The following is a 20,678-nucleotide window of genomic DNA, read 5'->3' on the forward strand; positions in this document are numbered from 1 at the left end:
TTTCTTGCTTCATCACAGATCTATACATCCTTCCTCCATTAATCCACCTTACCTTTTTCACGCCTTTAAATAAATTATAGGCATTATAATTTGTTATTTCCTTAACCCATGAGTTATTTAAAAGTGTATTTCTTTTTTTTTTTTTCTAAAGTTCACTTTGAGAGAGAGCATGCATGAGTGGCAGAGGGGCTGGGCAGGGGGAGAATCCCAAGCAGGCAGAACATAGCAGTTTGATGCAGTCATGTCTTTAACATCTTTCTAACCCTTGTTAACACATTTTTTAAAGTTTATTTTGAGAGAGAGAGCGTGGGGGAGGGGCAGAGAAAGGGCGAGAGAGAGAATCCTAAGCAGGCTCTGCACTGTCAGTGGAGAGCCCTATGGGGGGCTTGATCTCATGACCCTGAGATCATGACCTGAGCCAAAAGCAAGAGTAGAAATCAAGTTGGTTGCTTAACTGACTGAGCCACCCAGGTGCCCCTAGGCTGTCTTTCTATTGCTTACGGCAACACTTTGAGGTCTACACTCCTACTGTCTTCCGTTGTGGTCTCAGAATGTAAAACGTAAGATTCGTGCCTGCTGGAATCTGTTGAGCCCTTATTTAGGCTTAATATATGCTCAAGTTACACGAATATTCCATAGGTATTTGAAAAGAATGTGTATTCTCTGTTAGGTACAAGTTTTGTATAAATGTCTAACAGTCTGTCAAATTCTTCATATTATTACTTATTTTGACTTACTTGGGCTATTAATTTCAGAGAAGTGTGACAGTCTCCCAAGATCATTGTGGACCTGTCAATTTCTTATATTTCTAATAATGTTTGCTTTATATATTCCAAAATGGCATGAGTATAAAACTTCATAACAGTAATATAATAATAGAGCGTGTTTTTCTCAGTATAAAATGTTTTTCTCTTATTTAATATTTTTGGCTTGAGTTCTGTTTTGCCAGATATTAACTGCCAAACCTGCATTCTTTTTGCTTTGATTATATAGTTTTAGCTGTGGTTTTTATAAATACTTCATAGATTGATTTTTAAAAATCTATTTTGATAGGGAAATTTACCTCAATTTGTTTTTATTGTAGTTTTTCATTTGTTTCTACTTACTGTTTCCATCCTCTGTTCCCTGCTTTTCAAGCTTTCGTTGTTTCTTTCCTTTTGTTGGAATCATGGCATTTTTATTGTTCAATTTCTTGCTCTCTAGTGCAAACTTGTTATTTGCACACCATTTTCACAGTTTTATAATATCTGCATACCACCTGAATTGTACTGTTTTGTACATAATTACTCACCTAAACAACTATATCAATTTATTTTCAATTAAGATTTTTATATTATTACTATGAAAGAAAAACCAGTACCATTTGTCATAAGTAGAAATCAAAATAAATAGAAGTACAATAAATACCAAATGATGTGACTACATTTTAGCCAGTTTTTCTTGCCTGCCTGGAGACTCTTCTCTTTTTGTTAAAAAAAGAAAAAGGGGCATCTGGGTGGCTCAGTCAGTTAAGCGTCAAACTCTTGGTATCAGCACAGGTCATGATCTCACGGTTCATAAGATCAAGCCCTGGGTCAGGCTGTGGCTGGCAGAGTTGAGCCTGCTTGGGATTTCCTTTCTGCCCTCCACACTCACTCTCTCTCAAAAAACAAAACAAAACAAAACAAAAAACTTAGAAAAAAAATGGGGCACCTGGGTGGCTCAGTCAGTTAGGCTCCAATTCTTAATTTTGGCTCAGGTCACAATCTCATGGTTCGAGTTAGAGCCCCAGTCAGGCTCTGTGCTGACAGTGCGGAGCCTGCTTGGGATTCTCTCTCTCCCTCTCTCTCTCTCTCAAAATAAACTTCAACAAATGTGTTAACAAGAGTTAGAAAGATGTTAAAGACATGACTGCATCAAACTGGTATGTTCTCTTTAACTTAATCAGAATGATTAGTTGAATCATATTTTTTAAAAGTCCCATGTAAGTGTACCACCTAAAGTCTCCTTCTTGAGGTACTTCAAGTATGTGACCTAGGGGTTTGGAAGTTACACATTCTGTGCTTGGAGTGGTAACCCTTAGCATTTGAACATACATATTTATATTTTACTCTTCTTCTTAAGTCTAGTTAATATCTGTATCTTCTTGTCTTTATTTTTTTTTTTATTTATTTATTTTTTTTAAATTTTTTTTTTTAACGTTTTATTTATTTTTGAGACAGAGAGAGACAGAGCATGAACGGGGGAGGGGCAGAGAGAGAGGGAGACACAGAATTGGAAGCAGGCTCCAGGCTCTGAGCCATCAGCCCAGAGCCTGACGCGGGGCTCGAACTCACGGACCGCGAGATCGTGACCTGAGCCGAAGTCGGCCGCCTAACCGACTGAGCCACCCAGGCGCCCCTCTTCTTGTCTTTATTAAAGCAAAGCTTTCACTTACCTCTTCTTTTCCTCTTCTATGTCCCATGGTGAAATCATTCCTTATATGTTTCCTTTCTACAAATGAGAGAAGTGAAGCTTTAGAGAATTTAACTTATTTGAGTGCCAGAGTTGGGAGCTGAACCTAGGCAGTCTGGAACCTGTCTGTGCTCCTTCCATGAGACTACACTGCCTAATTTGGGATTTTAGTTACAGATTATGATTTAATTTTAAAAAGTATATTATGTAGCTTAAATATACATTTTATTGTTCCTCCCACATACTATCTCTTTCATTTTACTTGGCTAAAATATACTCTTGAGCAACTCTTTTAGAAAGACCAGTTATGTTCTTTCTGTCACATTTGAATGCAAGGTTGGCTAGGTTATAGAATCTTAGATTCACATTGATTAGTTTTTAGGAATCTGAAGACATTGTACCCTTCCCAACTGGTATTTACTGTTATTAATCAAAGAGATGTCTGATGCCATCCCTTATCCTTCAGAATTTTCTACCTATCTTTTATTCCTTTCCAATTTTCCTCATCCAGACACCTGGAAGGGCCTCTTCCCCCTGTTTTTAAATTGAGTAATCATATTAAATATACAAATATTAAGCATATAGTTTGATGAACATTTACATATATAAACTCCTGGAACCACCACCACCCAGATAGCACATTTACAACATTCCAGAAATTTCCCTCGTGCCCCCTTCCCAATCAAATAAAGCAAGCCACCCCTAGAAGGAGCCACGATTCTGACTTTTATCACGAGAGAAAAGTTTTGCCTGTTCTTGAACCTTATATAAATGATTTCATACAGTATATAAGGTTTTGTGCCTGGTGGGAGCCATGTTTTAATGTTCTTTCCAAACAGAAACTTGAGGAGAAGCTAGAGTTCTGGATGGAGAAATTTGATAAGGACACAGAAATGAAACAGAATGAACTAAATGCTCTCAAATCTGCTAAGGCCAGTGACTTAGCACACCTTCAAGACCTTGCAAAAATGGTAAGGAAACAGTCTCGATAGTGTAAGACTGAGCACCAAGGAGTGGGTGGTAGCTGAGCTATAGTAGGTGGGTACTGCTGTTTCTGGTGACAAAGTGGAGGTGTGCCTGTAATTCACTGAGAGGCTATCCTGTGATGATGATGGTAACAACATCGATGATGGGGACAGTGATGGCAGCAGCTAACACTTACATGGTGCTTGCTCTGTCCCAGGCACTTTACTAGTATTTCACATTTATAACCTATTTAATGCTCACAACAACCTCTTGAGATAGATACTAATTTATCATTTCTATTTTATGGTCTCTGAAGATAATCTGTAAATTATGATTTTTAAAAAAGCTCTGATTACGGTTTCATCATTGAATAAATGTAAAATTTCCCAAATTTCTCTTTTACAAGGTGGCTGCTGCTATTTGTATGTGTACATTCTAGGAGCTAAAAAAATTACATTATTTTGAGGTCACTAATCACACATCAAGTTAGTATTTCATTTTTATGCAAGACTATGCAAATTTGAATTATTCAAACTGAAAAAACGGGGAGGGGGACAATTATAAAGTTAATATACGAGTATTTACCATTTAGGAATCCAGTAAACTTTTTTTTCTTTGGTTTATCTTTAGATTTGGCAAGCTTTATGTTCAAATTTTATATTAAAAGTGCAGGGCTGGCTGGGCCACACCTTGCCAAGACAGTCTTATAACCTACGATTAATGTCTACTTTTATAGATAAGGGAGTTTGAACAGGTCATCATTGAAGATCGGATAGAAAAGGAGAAGACCAGGAAGAAGATAGAACAGGATCACTTGGAACTCAAGAGCGTCTTACAGGTAGAAAGCCAGAACTGACAGATTCCTTTTCTTTATTTTTAGTCCTTGAGAACTTTAGATTCTGTGGCTTAAGCTCTGGGTCCTGCACCGCAGGGCAGCATTGCTGTAGGTACAGCAGGCATGGCCGCTTCCATGTTTCAGACAGACACCGTTCTTCAGACAGAAGTAACTTTAGGAAAAAACAACTCCCTTCTGCAGAAAGGATGCAGCTTATCAGGCAAGCTATAATTTGTACTCACTCCCCCTTTCTCTTCTAGCTCCAGGCCTGGTGGCGAGGCACTATGGTACGGAGGGAACTTGGTGGTTTCAAAATGCCTAAGAAGGACAAAGATGATATCAAGGATTCCAAAGGCAAAGGCAAAGACAAGAACAAGCGGAGAGGCAAGAAAAAGTGACATTCTCTTGCCTTTTCCTCTGGTATTCTGGAGCTGGGAAGGTGGACTTGAAAACATTTTACCAGCGCAGAGAACTCATCTACAGGTTGTTTCTTATTTGGACATTTCCAGGTGCTGCCTGGTGTTTTCACTTTGCCTGTTGTATTAGTTTGCAAACCCTGAATTAGGACTATACTGTTGACTTAGGGCTTCTTTTGAGAAACTTTTGGTGGGAAGTATTTCTAGGAGGCTTATGAAGATTCTTTTTGCTCTTTCTTACTAGAAAAAAGTCAAGGGCTTAGTTATTGTGATGCATTAAAACTTCAGTAATTTCTGTAATGTTCCTGATTCTATCATTTGTCTACAGTGAAAAAACTCTTTATGAGCAAAAGTGTTCAGTCAGAATTCCAAGACGATGCTTATAAAGTGTCTAGCATAATATAGACACAGTGAAGTTCCACAGGTTGGTTCCTTTCTGCCTTTTAGATTTGTTATCACTTTAGTGTTTTTGTTGGGGTGGCGGCAGCATGGAATATGTATCTTACTATAAGCTGCTTCAGCTCCTTTTCTGGGAAATAGGTAGGGATATAAATTATAAATTAAAAAGATAAATAATGAATTAGAATAAACAGATACGAGATGTTAGGGTGTACAACCCACACAGAGTAAAGGTGGGGGACACAGGCCTGCTGGAAGACTAGCTTGGAGAGATTTTCGATCATGAGACACCAGGGTCTATGCCTGCTTTGCTTCCTCAACAATTTTCACCTTGCAGGATATTAAGACTAAAACAGTAAGGATAATCCAAACAGAATGTCTTGGGGTGCTAAAGCTTTCCCTACAGCATAGTTGGTAATTTATGAGAGAAAAGTGTCCAAATATCACATGTATTTCATGAATTAAGCCTTATATGTGATTCCAAATATAGGGAAATACTGATATCTGTACTTCCTTAGAGTAAAACAAACAAACAAACAAACAAACAAACTGATCTCAAGGGCCTGTTATGAGGACCCAGTTTCTACTGATGTTCCTTTGGGGAATTAAATACCCTTTCATTTTAGCCAAGGAAATCATGCTTTAGGTATGAACATTTTCAAATCAGCCTTTATTTCACGCTATTGAAGTGTTGGCTTTTATTTTAATGTCAACGTGTAAGGTGGCATACAGGCAATTTAAAATAACATACATGATATTGACATATTTATACTTAGAACTTATGCATTATATTTACAGACACACAAATATAGGACAATGTTTTACAAAATCTTTCACTAATTACATGTTTACAACATTTTCAGAAATAAAATGAAATCTGCTGTAAACCATTTCACTGCAATACTTATATAAAAAGGGTTCTAAATATCCATGTTTTCCTTCATTTCTATAACCATTTTAAGCGCTTAGTTGTTAAAAATTCATCATACTCGTCAGCACAGTCACACATCATTAGTCACTGATGAGCTGTAGCAAGTAAGAGAAATCAGACTCCTCGATTAGCTGTAAGGCTGTATTTTAAAAAGCTATTAAAGAAAGTGACCTGCTAAGAAGCCCCCTACTCTGTTCTAGCTAAATACAAAGGCCCCTCCGCCCATAAGTTATTTATTTCCAGAGACCTGGCTGACTTACGATGTCCGTAGCTGGCAGGGGCCCTGCTGGGTGGGCACTTTAGCCTTTTCTCTGTTCACACTTCAAGCACTGGGCTGGTCACCGCTTCAGCAGGAAGCTCACAAATGGTCAGGTGGAACTGTTACAACATCGTCTTCATCTTACACTGCAGTCTAGCAAGGCTAAATGTGAAATTTTCTTTCCAGTTTTTTTTAAGTACATACAAAACACTGAATACAAAAATTTTTCAACAAAACCATCATGAAATGTTTCTGCATCTTGACAAAGGAGAGAAATTCAATATGCTTGATATTTTTCTTTCATTATCAACCAAAACTGTACACAATTTTTTTCTAGCATTTCAAATATAAATTTGAATTAGTTTGATAAGAATACATTAATAAGGTTTCACGTTATGTGTGAAATGTGAAATAAGTGGAAATTTCCATTTATTCATATGGGATAATTAGTTGCAAATGTCCCAAATGTTGTATTATGTATGTCTTCTGGGGTTATTCTTGCATAGTAGGTGACAAAACAGTCCTGTTCTTTGCTGAGTTTCAAATGACTTCTATTATTCAGAGATTGTACTGAGGTTTAATGTTGACTAGAAGGAGAAATACCTATAGTTTAAAAATGCACACAAATTCTAAACAAGTCCCAATTGGTGGGTATGTTTGGAACTGTAAATATAATGGGGTCTGGCTCTAAACACTTAAAAGACATTTTACTTTTGTTCTGTAAGAACAGTGAAGGACTGGGTTTTGAGCTCAGATGCTTTATGTTCTTTAATATTAAACTTGGACAAAATGGTAATGTTCTGCTGAATTTGTTTCCCTGTGAGAACAGGGAGAAAACATTATTTTGACCAGATACTCCATGATTTTACTTTTGGGATGCTGCATCACGTGATAGAGAACATTTTGCTCAAATGCATACATTGGTAAAGTAAATCCAGAACAATTCACAACCCCGGATAACTAGTATCTTCACTAAGTCTATTTACCTGGTTTATAAAGGCAGTGAATACCAAAAGATATGCTGACAACTAAAAGGGGTTCAAAATACAGGGTAAGAAAGACCCTAGTGGCTTAAACCTGAACAAAGGCTCCCAGCTTTGTTACATGAGATCTTGGGCCCTTTCACTTGGCCCATGATTGAGTAAAGAAGGCACGAGTGGTAGAGTTAGATGAACTAGATACACAGCACGCTGCTTTTAAGATGCCACAAGTGGCTTGATTCAGCCACGGAAACTGGCTTGATTCAGCCACGGAAACCAGCTGTTACCTGAAAGAAATTAAGAAACTTGGTTTTTCCTTTATTTCCTTTGCTTTGTTTTCATAATCTTCCATTAGTCAGGGAGCCGGAAGTGTATTCTGCTGTGGGTGGAAGGTGTGTGCAGGTCCAGGTATCCTGGGAGCAGCAAGGGGGGAAGAGGATGGGAGGGCTCAATGCAAATGGTGAGTAGCGCCTGTTACCAGCCTAAGGATTTGGAACCTGTGTGGAGAGTGCTGTTTATAAAGTGTGGAGAATAGCAGGATGTCACACAGAACCAAGCTTTAAGTGGTGGTGGCCAGCCTGCGTAGGGGGGTGGCCTATGACTCTGGCCTTATATACAACTTAACTCTCTGAAATGGTTTTACTACATAAAAATCTAGGCCTTCTACATTATATTTGTTCTGCCTGGACATAAGTATTTTGTCCAAAAAACCCAGTTCTGTTATTTTTGTCTTGCCTTGCACAGACAGTCCAAATAATCTTAATATATAGCTTTTGATTTTAAATGTGGCTGACAGAGTGGAGTCATTACTCCCCACATCATACAAATATCTACCTTGAGACAGTGGTCTCTACCACATCTGTTGAAAATGCAGATACCCAGGCCTCGCTTTAGACCTACCAAATGAGACTCTGCATTTTAACAAATGCTCCAGGAGATTCTAATGAACAACCAGTTTTGGAAACCAGAGGACTCCAGAAACAGGAAACAGGTAAAGATAATAGCATGTCTGTGCTTTCAGGGGAGCGAAATAGCCTTTTGAGGAGATTTCTTTCTGGTATGTGAGACAAGCCTACTCTCTAGGAAAAGCACAGCCAGTTTAGGCTTCAGTGTTGCGTTCTCAGTAATGACAGAATTAAGTTTCATTTGTGAAAACCAACCGTGTCTTCCTAAACAGTTCAATGGAAACGGATATAACCTCCCCTAAAATGGAGGCATGAAGCAAAATATTCCTGTTAGGAATCATGGAAACAGTCCTTTTTAAGAACACTTAAGAGCTTTGTTTAAGCAGACGGCTGGCAGCAGCAATCGCGTCCTGCTTCGGTTTGGCCAGGCCGACGCCCAGGTGCTGGGGGTCCTTACACAGCAGATGACGGGTGCTGCTGCTTGGGGGGGGCAAGTGCCAGGAGAGCCTGGACCGTCACCGCAACCTGGCTCAAACCTTTCTCTTCTAAAATGTGGAGAGGCAAACATAATTGCTCCTGAAATGGAACGACGTAACATAAAAACAAACAAAAGAGAAAACAGGATGAACATCAACAAACTAAAAAGAAAAAATAAGCATCTCTTCTCTCCCTCATAATAGTCAACTGAGATATGAAGAGTCAGTCTGGGAAACTGGCCTCTGTTAACAGGAGTTACACAGAGATGGTACCTGACACCATCACTTTATTAAAACAACTAAAAGTACAAACGGACCATTTTGAAAACTGGAATAAGGACAAGTTACATACACTTCTACATACAACAGAGGATAACAAAATACTATGGAGTAAAAGCAACAACCTTCATTCCTGATACATAAAAGATCAATGCAGATCAGTAAAATGAGGTGGAGAAAATGGAAAAGCAGTTCCAAGTTACCAGATGGCTCAGGCCTGACAGATAGGACACTGTAGGAGAAAGTGCTCTGGAAATCATACACCAAAGGAACGCAAGATAGTTTCCTGCCAGAAGCCAGACTGCTTGCAGGGAGGATGCCCACCAGCTTGTTATAGAAGAAATGGAAGTATTTCATATCCTGGTATTTAATGGATTAAATTATGCTGGAGATCTATGATGTGAGTTTAGTCAGGAATACCTCAATCACCATATATTTGAAAAGTGTTTATATGTTTGCTTAAGGAAGTTAAAAACTTCTATTGTGTTTGCCTCAGTAACGTTTGGTTAAGCCTTTCTTGAGAGAGAAAAAGGCAGGGTTTAAGGATAACACCTATCATTGGTGTTTCTTTTAAGATTAAATATTCAGAAAAACAGACACTGCTCTCACAAAAGACAGAAGGTAGAATTCTGGTCCCACTAAAAAGGAGACTACACATATTTATTAAAAAAGATAACTGGACTTTTCAATGGCACTTACTGTATTATTAGGAAGTTTCACAAAATTAGTTGCGATAAAAAATATAACATTTATTTTGAACAGTTATTGGTACTTGCGCTTAAAACTTTAATACTTATCCTGATAAAACAAGGTAACTGCAATCTTTTGACCTTATAAAACTAACAACTCTATATAAAATACTTTGAGTACCACTGCCAATACAGATGAACTATTCTAAAATGAACCTGCAGGGTGTTTTGCTCTTGGGGAAGCATAATTTCTCTGAGGCCAATTCCCTGATCCCTTCTCCATAGTGCCCCACACTGCTGCCTGCGGTTTAGACATTGCCTCAGAGGCTTATGCTTTCCAGATGTGCATTTACCTGCCAGCCAGCTTGGAGGGAACGCTGTGTGCTCTGAAGAGAATGTACAACTAACCCCCTGCAAGACCACGTGTTTTATCTTCTAAAGGGACAAAACTCCACAAAACCGAATGGTCTTTGACTCCGAGACATCTTAAAAATAGAACAAAGCAAGCCTTCCAAACTCTGGAAGGCACCACTACTATATAAAACTGGTTTTCAACACAGTGGTCAGGCCAATATTTCAGCATTAATAGTAAACAGTTTTTTAATGTGTTAAAGAACTGTCCCATTTAATATGTAAGAAAACCAAAGCAATCACACCCTCAGGCTGACTTCTACAACAAGGTGTTTGTTATGTTTCCTGCAATTCCCCTTCATATTTGAGTTCAGTAGATTCCTGAATGTTCAGAAACCCTATTTATGAGAACTAGAATCTGAATGCAATCATGAAGTAGTTTCAAGCATTAAGGCCAGCAGCTTACATATTTAGGACATCCTGAAGACGATAAAACTCACTGCCTTGGGTACAAAGCAGAGACCGCTGCCTGATACTTTACCTGTTCTTACTGTTCAGATACAACCTCCTGAACAGCCTAATTCAGTACAAGTTCACCTATTAAGATGATTCAAGTATACTGTAAATTACATACATTTCTATTTTAAATTATAAATAGGGTTCTAGAGGTGAAGCTAGTTCATTGATAACAAACACAGTAAATCTGGACAGGTGCCTACTCCTGAAAGGTCAGCTCCAGACCATCTGCTTGTTGTGGACTATTTTAAATGTACACACTGGGCTCAGAATAGCGATCTAAGGAACCTACCTGATTTTTGGACTGCACATTCTGATCAAATTAAAATTACTAAGACTAAATGGTCAGTGCTTCCAGATGTACAGACAGCAAATGGTTACATGGACCTGTGCCTCACAATACAGGATACCGCAGGATTTTCGGGCACAGCTCAATGCAGAGATCTTAGTGACCAGCTGCCTCCTCAACTGGAGAGGGTGCAACTATTTTCTTTATGAGCCGTTGTTGAAGACGTTGGAAAAATGGCCACTTCGGAATTTTATTACGTCATATTATATCCTAAGTCTTATTCTAAGAGCAGGTGCAGGATTGTATCAGAGGCACCTCAGCACTTGTGATAAGAGGAAAAAGGACACAGGCCAGGAAAATGACAAATCACCAGAAGAAAAAACGCTGGTGTTTTGCTCTGTTAGCAATCATCAATGCTTACTAATGTGATGGACTGTTCATCTGGACATAGGGGGACAGGATTTATCTGTTTTACTGGTTGGCTGTTTGATAGCCAGAAAAAAAAAAAAAAAAAAAAACCACGTATGTAAATACTTGGTAACAAGAAACAAACCTCCTTTACCAAACACAGGAATGAGGTGGAAAATCACTGGAGTGCAATCTTTCAGCTAGAGGGGGAAGATCCCGTAATAAAGCAGACAGAGAGTTAACATTAAAGTACAATAAAATGCCACAAAACCCAAAAGCTGGATAGACAGAGAGACAAAACTGGATTCTTCTGAATGTGCCCCAAGAGAAAGTAGTGTTTCAACAGTTCTTTTAACGCTGAGGTTTAGCTGAAGGATGTCAGAAGGGGAACAAAGATTGTCCTGTCCAAAGTGTGAGCAGGAAAGGAAAACAGAAAAACAAAGTCAGTGGTTCAGAAATACAGATTTCAGTATAGAATTCAATATGATCATCTCAGTCATACTCACAGAAACACATCCTAGTAACATTTTTTATTTTGAAGAATGAAAATAAAATGCTAAAAAACAAAACCACAAACACCCCTCTTTGTGCTGAGCTTGCTTTCACTACTAAACAGCAGAATAAAACTGGCTTGTTGGTGACCAGTACGAACACTCAGGAAACTGAACAGAACTGGGTGATGTGAGGCCTACAAATGGTGAGTGAGGTCTATGCCAGGCAACCTCTATCCAGACTCATTTTTCCCTATTAACAAAAAAAGAATGGGCCAGAAAGCAGGACCAAACCTGCACGTGGGCTGAGGAGAGGTAAGTGTTCAGAGAAAGCCAGGTAAATCGAGGAGGGTCAAAGAATAAGGAGAGCCTAATAATCAGGGAAACTTACTACCTGGAAGCCAGGTGTACTGACTGATTTGGTATTCCTCTCAAAATCACATCAATATTCCTTTCATCTTCACCAAGTCCAAGTTACTAGTATATAAAAAATGAATCTAGAGTGGTAAGGGGCCAGACCCTCCAGCTCATAGGTGAAGAAATTAAGTAAATAAAAACACAATTGGACTGGAGAACAGGAAAATATTCTTTAACACATAACATATAGTAATTCTAGGACATAAGATACTGGACTCAAATAGACATTTTTATCACCCATTATAGTTTTCTGAATGTAACATACTTAATAAAAGTATAATAATAAAGAGAATACCCACATGCCGAGCCTTATCAGAGGTTTTCAAGAGTCACCTTATTCTTTAGAGTTTCATTCACAACTCATAAACACTTCAAAAGTTATATTGAGAAGGGAAATTGTTCACCTTTATACATATTCTCTGGACATAAAATCTGGCAAATATTTGCAATATTAAGTTTTATGTTATACATTTTCAAAAGTGACATTACAAGTCAAACAGACGTGGGGGTATTTAGGTAAAGATCAGAATGCCCAGACATAGGGGAGGACAAAGGAAGAGGAAGAGGTACAGGTTTCTTCTTTCCTCCTGGGGCAGAGGGACCTGAGGTTAGTTTAAACCTATGAGTTTCTGTATTTATTCATTTTCCTTCACTCTGTTTTAAGCAAATGACTAATTTTTTAACAGAAGCAGCATCGTAACAGGAACCCATCTCAAAGTGGTAGTGGTGGTAGTGATGGTGGTCGACACTGGGGTGGAAGGCAGAAGCAGAGAGGAAGAGGTGGCCTCCGGGATTGTCCACTTCCTCTTTCGGGTGGGGAGACTGAGAGGGAGGAAGGATGTGTCAAGAACCTCAGTCTAACCACCCTGGAAAAATACCTAGTCTTTTAAATTTGTATTTTTTCTGTCTCCTGCCTTCAAACAGCATAGCAGGAACAGGGACAGGCTGGCCCACAATAAATACTGTTACCCATTGGTTGGCAAATGCTGAATTAAATGTACACTTTAAGGCAGACTATATTTTGCTGACTGTTGGCAGGTACATTCTGAAAGAATCTGAGCGTATGACTTGAAATCTGAGACACAGGGTGGTTCTCTAAAGCCCAGAGGACAGGTACAATGACTGTAAAAGTGCTAAACAGCACCTTTAACAGGTCTGATGTAGGCCAAGTCTCGAACCTGTCTTGCTGTTTGGGGATGTTTCCAGTGCTCTTCTCTCTGGGTATGCAGTGCCTCTTTTCAGTTACTCTTATCCTCTCTCGGGTTCCCATTCCCTGCACTAACCCACACCACATTCTTTTATTCTAAGACATGTGTTATGGCATTGGGGCAGGTCCTGGGCATGCTTGTGTAATGTGATGATTAGGTAGGAACATCTTCAAAGACAGAAGAAAGCACTGACCGTTACTGTGTGTATACGAATATTAGGACCTGCTTATTAATATGGAAAAAATGCACACTATTTGCTTAGAAACCTTATTGATGCTCTCTTACTATGTTTAAAAATGGTTTGTTCTAAAAGAGATGATGAGTCTAGAAAACAATATGATATAAAAATGAAAAATCTGCTTTCATTTGTCCACAGGAACAAAAACAGGTTCTTGCTAACTACCAAAAATGTAAACTTCGGTTCTTTTTGTAACTCGGGTTTGAAAAAAAAAAAAAAAAGCCACAAAAGAAAACAGTGAAAAATAACTAGTAGAATTACAATCTACTTAATCAAAGGGGAAAAACAATCATGGGAACTGACTCCAGCTAATGCTCTACGGCGCTGGACTCTTTCTCTTCCACTCTGCAACATGTACAAGAGCTGAGGGAGAAGGCCACCCACCGGACAAGTGGTGCTGTGACCGCCTCAACTCAAGGTAACTAAGAGAGAGGAATGGCGGCCAGGTAAAGAGAGAGTCACTGTGATGAAAGCTGTTAGGACAAAGGGCTTAAGTTCAAGAGAAACATTGGAGTTTAGTCAGGGGCTAATCCTGGGGTTCTGACAGCTTATTAAGAAAGTGATAGAAAAAAGTCATGTTTTTCTTCTTGAAGGTTGGATACCAGATATGATGACAGGAACTATAAGGATTATGGTTAATGAAAAAAAAAATCAAATAGTACCAAGTTGTTATTTCTTTAAATGTATCTATGTCTCATGTCATTAAATATAGTAGTTTTTAAGAGTACCATGCTTAGTTGGTTTAACACAATTGTTTTAAAAGCATAACTAAATAACAAATGTATGAAGTTCATGTCTCTTAATTAATTACATCTATAGAGCTTAACTATTTGTACTATTTATTAAAGGGCAAGGAAACTGTAACTGAGGAACCTGGAGACAATAAATCTCAAGAGCAGGACAGATCCCTAGAAATAGCCTCTTGTGTGCTACATTCCAAAGTATTAGAGCTTAGTGGAAAAACCAGTGAAATCTGAATCAAGTCTGTCATTTAGCTAACAGCACTGTCCCTGTGTTTGTTAGTTTGGATGACACACTATGTTTATATAGACGTTAACAGTACACGTAAAGTACACACAGTAACTCTCTGTGCTTTTTTGTAACATTTTTCTAAGTCTAAAATTATTTCAAAATAAACATTTTTAAAAAGTATTAAAGTAAGTGTTCAAAAACCTGAAACCAACTGGAGCATTCTCAGTCTGAGATGCACTCACTTTGAAGCAGAGACTCTTGTGGATGAAGATGTATACAAGTCCAACAGCAAGTAGGAACGTTTAGGAAAACAGAGTAACAATTTTGATTATTTAGCATGAATTACTTATTACAATAAATTTAGATTTATATGTGTATTATTTTTTTGCTCAGTCCTTGGAAATAATTAAGGAAAATTGCTAAGAAGTATACTGAGTGACTCTAGTAACACAAAATCATGTTAGTAGTCATCAATGTGGTTCAGAGCTAGTCCTCTAAGATTTTAGATACTTACACTTCTGAAAAATTTTAGAAAAATAATACTGAAGTCTGAGATGGGGAGATGGTAGCGTCATTTAGGCAATATAAAAAATATTAAACTTATTACCTGAGGTACACCAATTTTTCTGCAAGCTTCTAGGAAATTCTCCACATTCCGCCTGCATTTTGCCATTGTTAATTTAGGCTACAAAGAAAGGAAAATGTGGTGTTATTACCAAAGTTTTAAAAAATTTTTTATTTTAAAAATACTCTTCTCACAATTCCTTCATCAATTCAGCACTCTAGACCATAGGGTCAGCAAACTTTTCCTTAAAGGATTAGATAATAAATCTGTTAGTCTTTATGGCCATATGATCTGCTAAGAGCTTGAAAGCAACTGCAAACAATATATACGCAAAAAGGTGTTCCAGTAAAACTTCATTTACAAAAATAGGTGCTGGCCTTGGACCACAGTTTGTCACTCTGTACTTTAGACATTTTACTTTGATTTTTGTAAGGCAAGTGCTAAATACAGAGAAATTTTAGGGGGGATAGTTGTTTAATTTTTTTGCCATTTTAAAACAATATACGGTAAAGAAAATATGTAGGAATAGGAAGGAAATTACCCACAACCTCATCATTCAAATACAATCACAGTCAACACTTTGGTTCATTTTCTTGCAGCCTTTATTAACAGAAGATAATTTTCTAAAAAAAAATTTTTTTAATGTTTGTTTATTTTTGGGAGAGAGAGAGAGCGAGAGAATGAGTACAAATGGGGGAGAGGGGGCAGAGAGGGAGACACAGAATCTGAAGCAGGCTCCAGGCTCTGTGCTGAAGCTCAGAGCCTGACACAGGTCTTGAACCTACGAGCTGTGAGATCATGACTTGAGCCCAGGACACTTAACCGACTGAGCCACCCAGGTGCCCCTAGAAGAAGATAATTTTAGAAAACCAATAGCTTTTGCTCAGACATATGTTACAGATGCATCATGTCTCTATTCAATGGTAATACGAAAAGTTTTTAAACATTTATATTTTACTTTATTATTTTTTTAAAATTTTATTTATTTAGAAAGCACAAGCAGGGGAGGGGCAGACAGAATCCTGAGAGAGAGAGAGAGAGAGAGAGAGAGAGAGAGAATCCCAAGCAGGCTCAGCACCACCAGTGCAAAGCCCGATAAGGGGCTTGAACTCCAGAACTGTGAGATTGTGATCTGAGCTGAAATCGAGTCAGATGCTTAACCGACTGAGCCATCCAGGGTCCCCAAACATTTCTATTTTAAAAGATTGGACTAAAGAACCTGTTTTCTGAAGGATGAACATTTCCCATAGGAGATTTCCCTAATTTCTAATTAGTAAGTTTGTTTTTCTGAACAGATCTCTTACTAAAAACAGAGTTGTATCACATGACCTAAAGTTGTCAAAAAGTTTTTCACCTATGGGTTATAACGTAAGAAAGAAATATGAATTCCATTTCCCAGAATGTTTAACAAACTCAAGTGTTCAAATTCATGGACTGGTTTTCAATACGTTTAAGCATCAGGCATGGAAGCCAAATGTCTGCACAAACTCTGCCTTACAGTTTTCACACAGGTTAGCAGATGGAAGCCTTAACCATCTCTAGAAAACAAAGGTTTCATTTGTGAATACCTGGACTTTCTTCAAAGATGGAATATGATACTCCATCATGAAAAGAGGGGAAATGTGATAAATACATGATAGTGTTTGAAGCAACTATTATAATCTAAACCTGCAAGAGGCAGCAGGGGCTAGGATTGACTTTATTATAAAAAATAAAAAGGTGGGAGGGGACCCCGGGTGGCTCCGTTGGTTAGGCGTCTGACTTCGGGTCAGGTCATGGTCTCGCAGTTGTTGAGTTCAAGCCCCACGTCAGGATCTGTGCTGACAGCTCAGAGCCCGGAGCCTGCTTCGGATTCTGTGTCTTCCTCTCTCTGCCCCTCCCCTGCTGATGCTCTGTCTCACAATACTAAATAACGTTGGAGCTCCTGGGTGGCTCAGTCGGTTAAGCGGCCGACTTCGGCTCAGGTCTCACAGTCCGTGAGTTCAAGCCCCGCGTCGGGCTCCGTGCTGACAGCTCAGAGCCTGGATCCTGCTTCGGATTCTGTGTCTCCCTCTCTCTCTGACCCTCCCTCGTTCATGCTCTGTCTCTCTCTGTCTCAAAAATAAATAAACATTAAAAAATAATAATAATAATGTTAAAATTAAAAAAAAAATAAAAATAATAAAATAATAAAAAGGTGGGATGAAAGGAAAATAATAACTAAAAAAATATTTTAAATATTTTATTTTTTTAAGTAATCTCTATGTAGACCAAACATGGGGTCTGAATTCACAACCCCGAGATCAAGAGTCATAAGCTCAGACTTCAAGCTGTATTACAAAGCTGTAATCACCAAGACAGTATGGTACTGGCCTAAAAACAGACACACAGATCAATGGAACAGAATAGAGAACCCAGAAATGGACCCACAAACGTATGGCCAACTAATCTTTGACAAAGCAGGAAAGAACACCCAATGGAATAAAGACAGTCTCTTCAGCAAACGCTTATTGGGAAAACTGGACAGCAACATGTAGAAAAATGAACCTGGACCACTTTCTTACACTGTACACAAAAAGAAACTCAAAATGGATGAAAGACCTAAATGTAAGACAGGAGAAAGCAGGCAAAAACCTCTTTGACCTTGGCCGCAGCAACTTCTTACTCAACACGTCTCCGGAGGCAAGGGAAACAAAAGGAAAAATGAACTATTGGACAAAATAAAAAGCTTCCAAACAGCGAAGGAAACAATCAGCAAAACTAAAAGGCGACCGACAGAATGGGAGAAGATAGTTGCAAACGACATATCAGGTAAAGGATTAGTATCCAAAATCTATAAAGAACTTATCAAACTCAACGCCCAAAAAACAAATAATCCAGTGAAGACATGGGCAAAAGACATGAAGAGACACTTCTCCAAAGAAGACATCCAGAAAACCAACCGACACATGAAAAAATGCTCAACATCACTCATCATCAGGGAAATACAAATCAAAACCACAATGAGATACCACCTCACACCTGTCAGAATGGCTAAAATGAACAACTCAGGCAACAACAGATGTTGGCGAGGATGCGGAGAAAGAGGATCTCTTTTGCATTGTTGGTGGGAATGCAAACTGGTGCAGCCATTCTGGAAAACAGTATGGAGGTTTCTCAAAAAACTAAAAATAGAACTACCCTATAACCTAGCAAATGCACTGTATCCAAGGGATACAGGCATGCTGTTTCGAAGGGACACATGCACCCAATGTTTATAGCAGCTCTATCAACAATAGCCAAAGTATGGAAAGAGCCCAAATGTCCACCAACGGATGAATGGATAAAGAAGATGTGGTGTGTGTGTGTGTGTGTGTGTGTGCGTGTAGGTACACACACACACACACACACAACAGAGTATTACTTGGCAATCAAAAAGAATGAAATCTTGCCATTTGCAACTACGTGGATGGAACTGGAGGGTATTATGCTAAGTGAAATTAGAGAAAGACAAATATCACATGACTTAACTCATATGAGGACTTCAAGATACAAAACAGATGAACATAAGGGAAGCAAAAATAATATAAAATCAGGAAGGGGAACAAAACATAAGAGACTCTTATGGAGAACAGAGGGTTATGGGAGGGGTTGTGGGAGGGGGGATGGGCTAATTGGGTAAGGAGCATTAAGGAATCTAGTCCTGAAATCATTGTTGCACTATATGCTAACTAGCTTGGATGTAAATTAAAAAAAAAAAAAAAAAAAAGTCATAAGCTCCACCAACCTGAGCTAGCCAGGAACCCCAATAATAATTTTTAAATTTCAAATTGAAAAACTTTCAAAAAGGTCCAGAAAGAGGATAGGCATTAGGTTTCCAGGAGAGTACCCATTCTTTCCTATGCCAAGTTCTTCTATCATCGAAGCAAAAAAGTCTGTTGTTTTGGCAGTGTCTGGGTGGCTCAGTCAGTTAAGTGTCAGACTTCAGCTCAGGTCATGATCTCACGGCTCATGAGTTTGAGCCCCACGTCAGGCTCTGTGCTGACAGCTCAGAGCCTGGAGCCTGTTTCAGATTCTGTGTGTCTCTCTCTTTTTCTCTCTGTGCCTCCCCCACTTTTACTCTTTCTCTCTCAAAAATAAATGAATATTAAAAGAAATTTTTTTTAAAAAGTGGTTTTTTTGTTTTTTTTTTTAAAGAGTGAAACAGTAGAATCAGGACCTACTTAACATAAGGAGGAAAACAGCATGGGGGTTCAAATTGGCTAATTCAAACTGGGGCTGGGCTCCTTCATTCTCTTCTACTTTTTACATGTGAAAGAGCAAGGTGCTCCCTGCACAAGTGATGCTGTGGTCTTCTCAACTCCTGGCTAAAGAGGGAGGTAAGGTGAACTGATGCATAAAGAAAAAGTTACTGTGGTGAAAGCTATCATGACAAAGGCTTAACTTTAAGGGAAGTTGGGCAAATTAAGAAAACACAAGACAACTGCTTTTCACTTAGGAGAATTTTTCATTGGCTAGAAATTCTCTCTCCCTATACCAGCTTCCCTGTCTGCCTGTAAAAATGGAAGTAGAAACAATGTAATTAGCTTCTCCTGTTACCAACGGACCTTAGCTAAGCAAATCAGGATCTTGATCTGAGTCTGGGAGAGAAGGCTGGGGATGTGCACACAGGGCACCATGGACTCTACAAAAGAAGGGCCCCTACACTTCTGAAACTCTACCATTCAGATGCCAACATCTATGGAGGGGAGAGTGAAATAGGTCTGACTGCGTAGGTAGAAAAACAACTTGGTTTCCATGCAAAAGAAAGGCTAAAAAATGGAGGTCATGTCACTAAGTTAAAACTGGTTCAGGAATCACCACCATCTCAGAAAAAAGGAAAAGAAAAGGTCAGTCAGAATAGTGATCATGGAGACTAACTCAACATTACCTCCATGAAGACTACTAGCACCTTAAGACATAAAAGATGTCTGTGTTTGTGTGGAGAGGGGGAGCAGATGGGGGTGGGAAGCAGAATAGAAACTTCCTTTGAGATTTTCCCTGTAGACAGTAGAGCTCTGACTGATAAAGGTGAAGAGGAATGAGGAACAATCAATCAGCTCTCTCCCTAGCCATTTCTTCCTTTAGCATATATCTCATTTCCAGGGATGTAGACCAGTATTTCATAACTACAATCAAACTCCTTATGGTCTGATGAAAGTTGTGAATCTTTTCTTGAGAAGAATACACATGCATGCAAATTGGGGAGTTCATGGAGCCCTAAAAGTGCTTGATCCCAGGCTACAAATCCCTGCCTGTATGTGTCCAACAGAATAGCTAGTCAAAAGGACCCATCGGCTAGACTCCCTATCACTCTGGAGTGCAGAAGGACTCATGATTTTGCCTTAAGTCAAATCTCGGAGAACCTGCTATTCCCAAAAGCTTCTCCAGAAGTTTGGATGACATAACATATGGTTTTAAATAGCCATGCATAGCCTGTTCTAATTCTTTAATGAACAACCTGATCTGAATAGAAATCTTATGTAGGTTTTGCAGAAGAAGATTTCAACAAGAGCATAACCTATACCTAAAGGAGTAAGAAATAAACAATTTCACTATTCTGAAATTTGAAATGATTCAGAATTTTTATAGGTTATCTACCTTGGTGATATGGTTCCTTCAGTGAGCTGTCATATTACAATATTTGTCATGATTTTT

The 20,678-nt window shown here is 38.7% G+C and overlaps 2 protein-coding genes across 11 annotated transcripts in view; one reads left to right on the top strand and one right to left on the bottom strand.

Moving 5' to 3' along the window:
* The window catches only part of IQCG (IQ motif containing G), a 53,815-nt gene extending 48,865 nt beyond the window's left edge, over window positions 1-4,950 (top strand). For all 3 annotated transcript variants that reach the window (XM_042903622.1, XM_042903620.1, XM_042903621.1), the window contains exons 9-11: window positions 3,273-3,404; window positions 4,136-4,237; window positions 4,495-4,950. In XM_042903622.1, the coding sequence (XP_042759556.1) occupies window positions 3,273-3,404; window positions 4,136-4,237; window positions 4,495-4,632 (372 nt within the window). In that variant the 3' untranslated portion in view covers window positions 4,633-4,950. The remainder of the gene's footprint in view (window positions 1-3,272; window positions 3,405-4,135; window positions 4,238-4,494) is intronic.
* A 773-nt stretch (window positions 4,951-5,723) lies between these two features.
* LRCH3 (leucine rich repeats and calponin homology domain containing 3) overlaps window positions 5,724-20,678 on the bottom strand; it is a 119,077-nt gene continuing 104,122 nt past the window's right edge. For 4 of the 8 annotated variants that reach the window (XM_042903619.1, XM_042903617.1, XM_042903614.1 and 1 more), the window contains 3 exons: window positions 15,066-15,143; window positions 14,701-14,715; window positions 8,608-11,533 (listed from right to left, as the gene is read on the bottom strand). In XM_042903619.1, the coding sequence (XP_042759553.1) occupies window positions 11,333-11,533; window positions 14,701-14,715; window positions 15,066-15,143 (294 nt within the window). In that variant the 3' untranslated portion in view covers window positions 8,608-11,332. Of the gene's footprint in view, window positions 12,863-14,700; window positions 14,716-15,065; window positions 15,144-20,678 lie in introns of all 8 variants that reach the window. The other 4 variants (XM_042903618.1, XM_042903615.1, XM_042903613.1 and 1 more) reach the window with 3 other exon arrangements.

The sequence above is a fragment of the Panthera leo genome, chromosome C2, assembly GCF_018350215.1.
Source record: "Panthera leo isolate Ple1 chromosome C2, P.leo_Ple1_pat1.1, whole genome shotgun sequence".
Lineage (NCBI taxonomy): Eukaryota > Metazoa > Chordata > Mammalia > Carnivora > Felidae > Panthera > Panthera leo.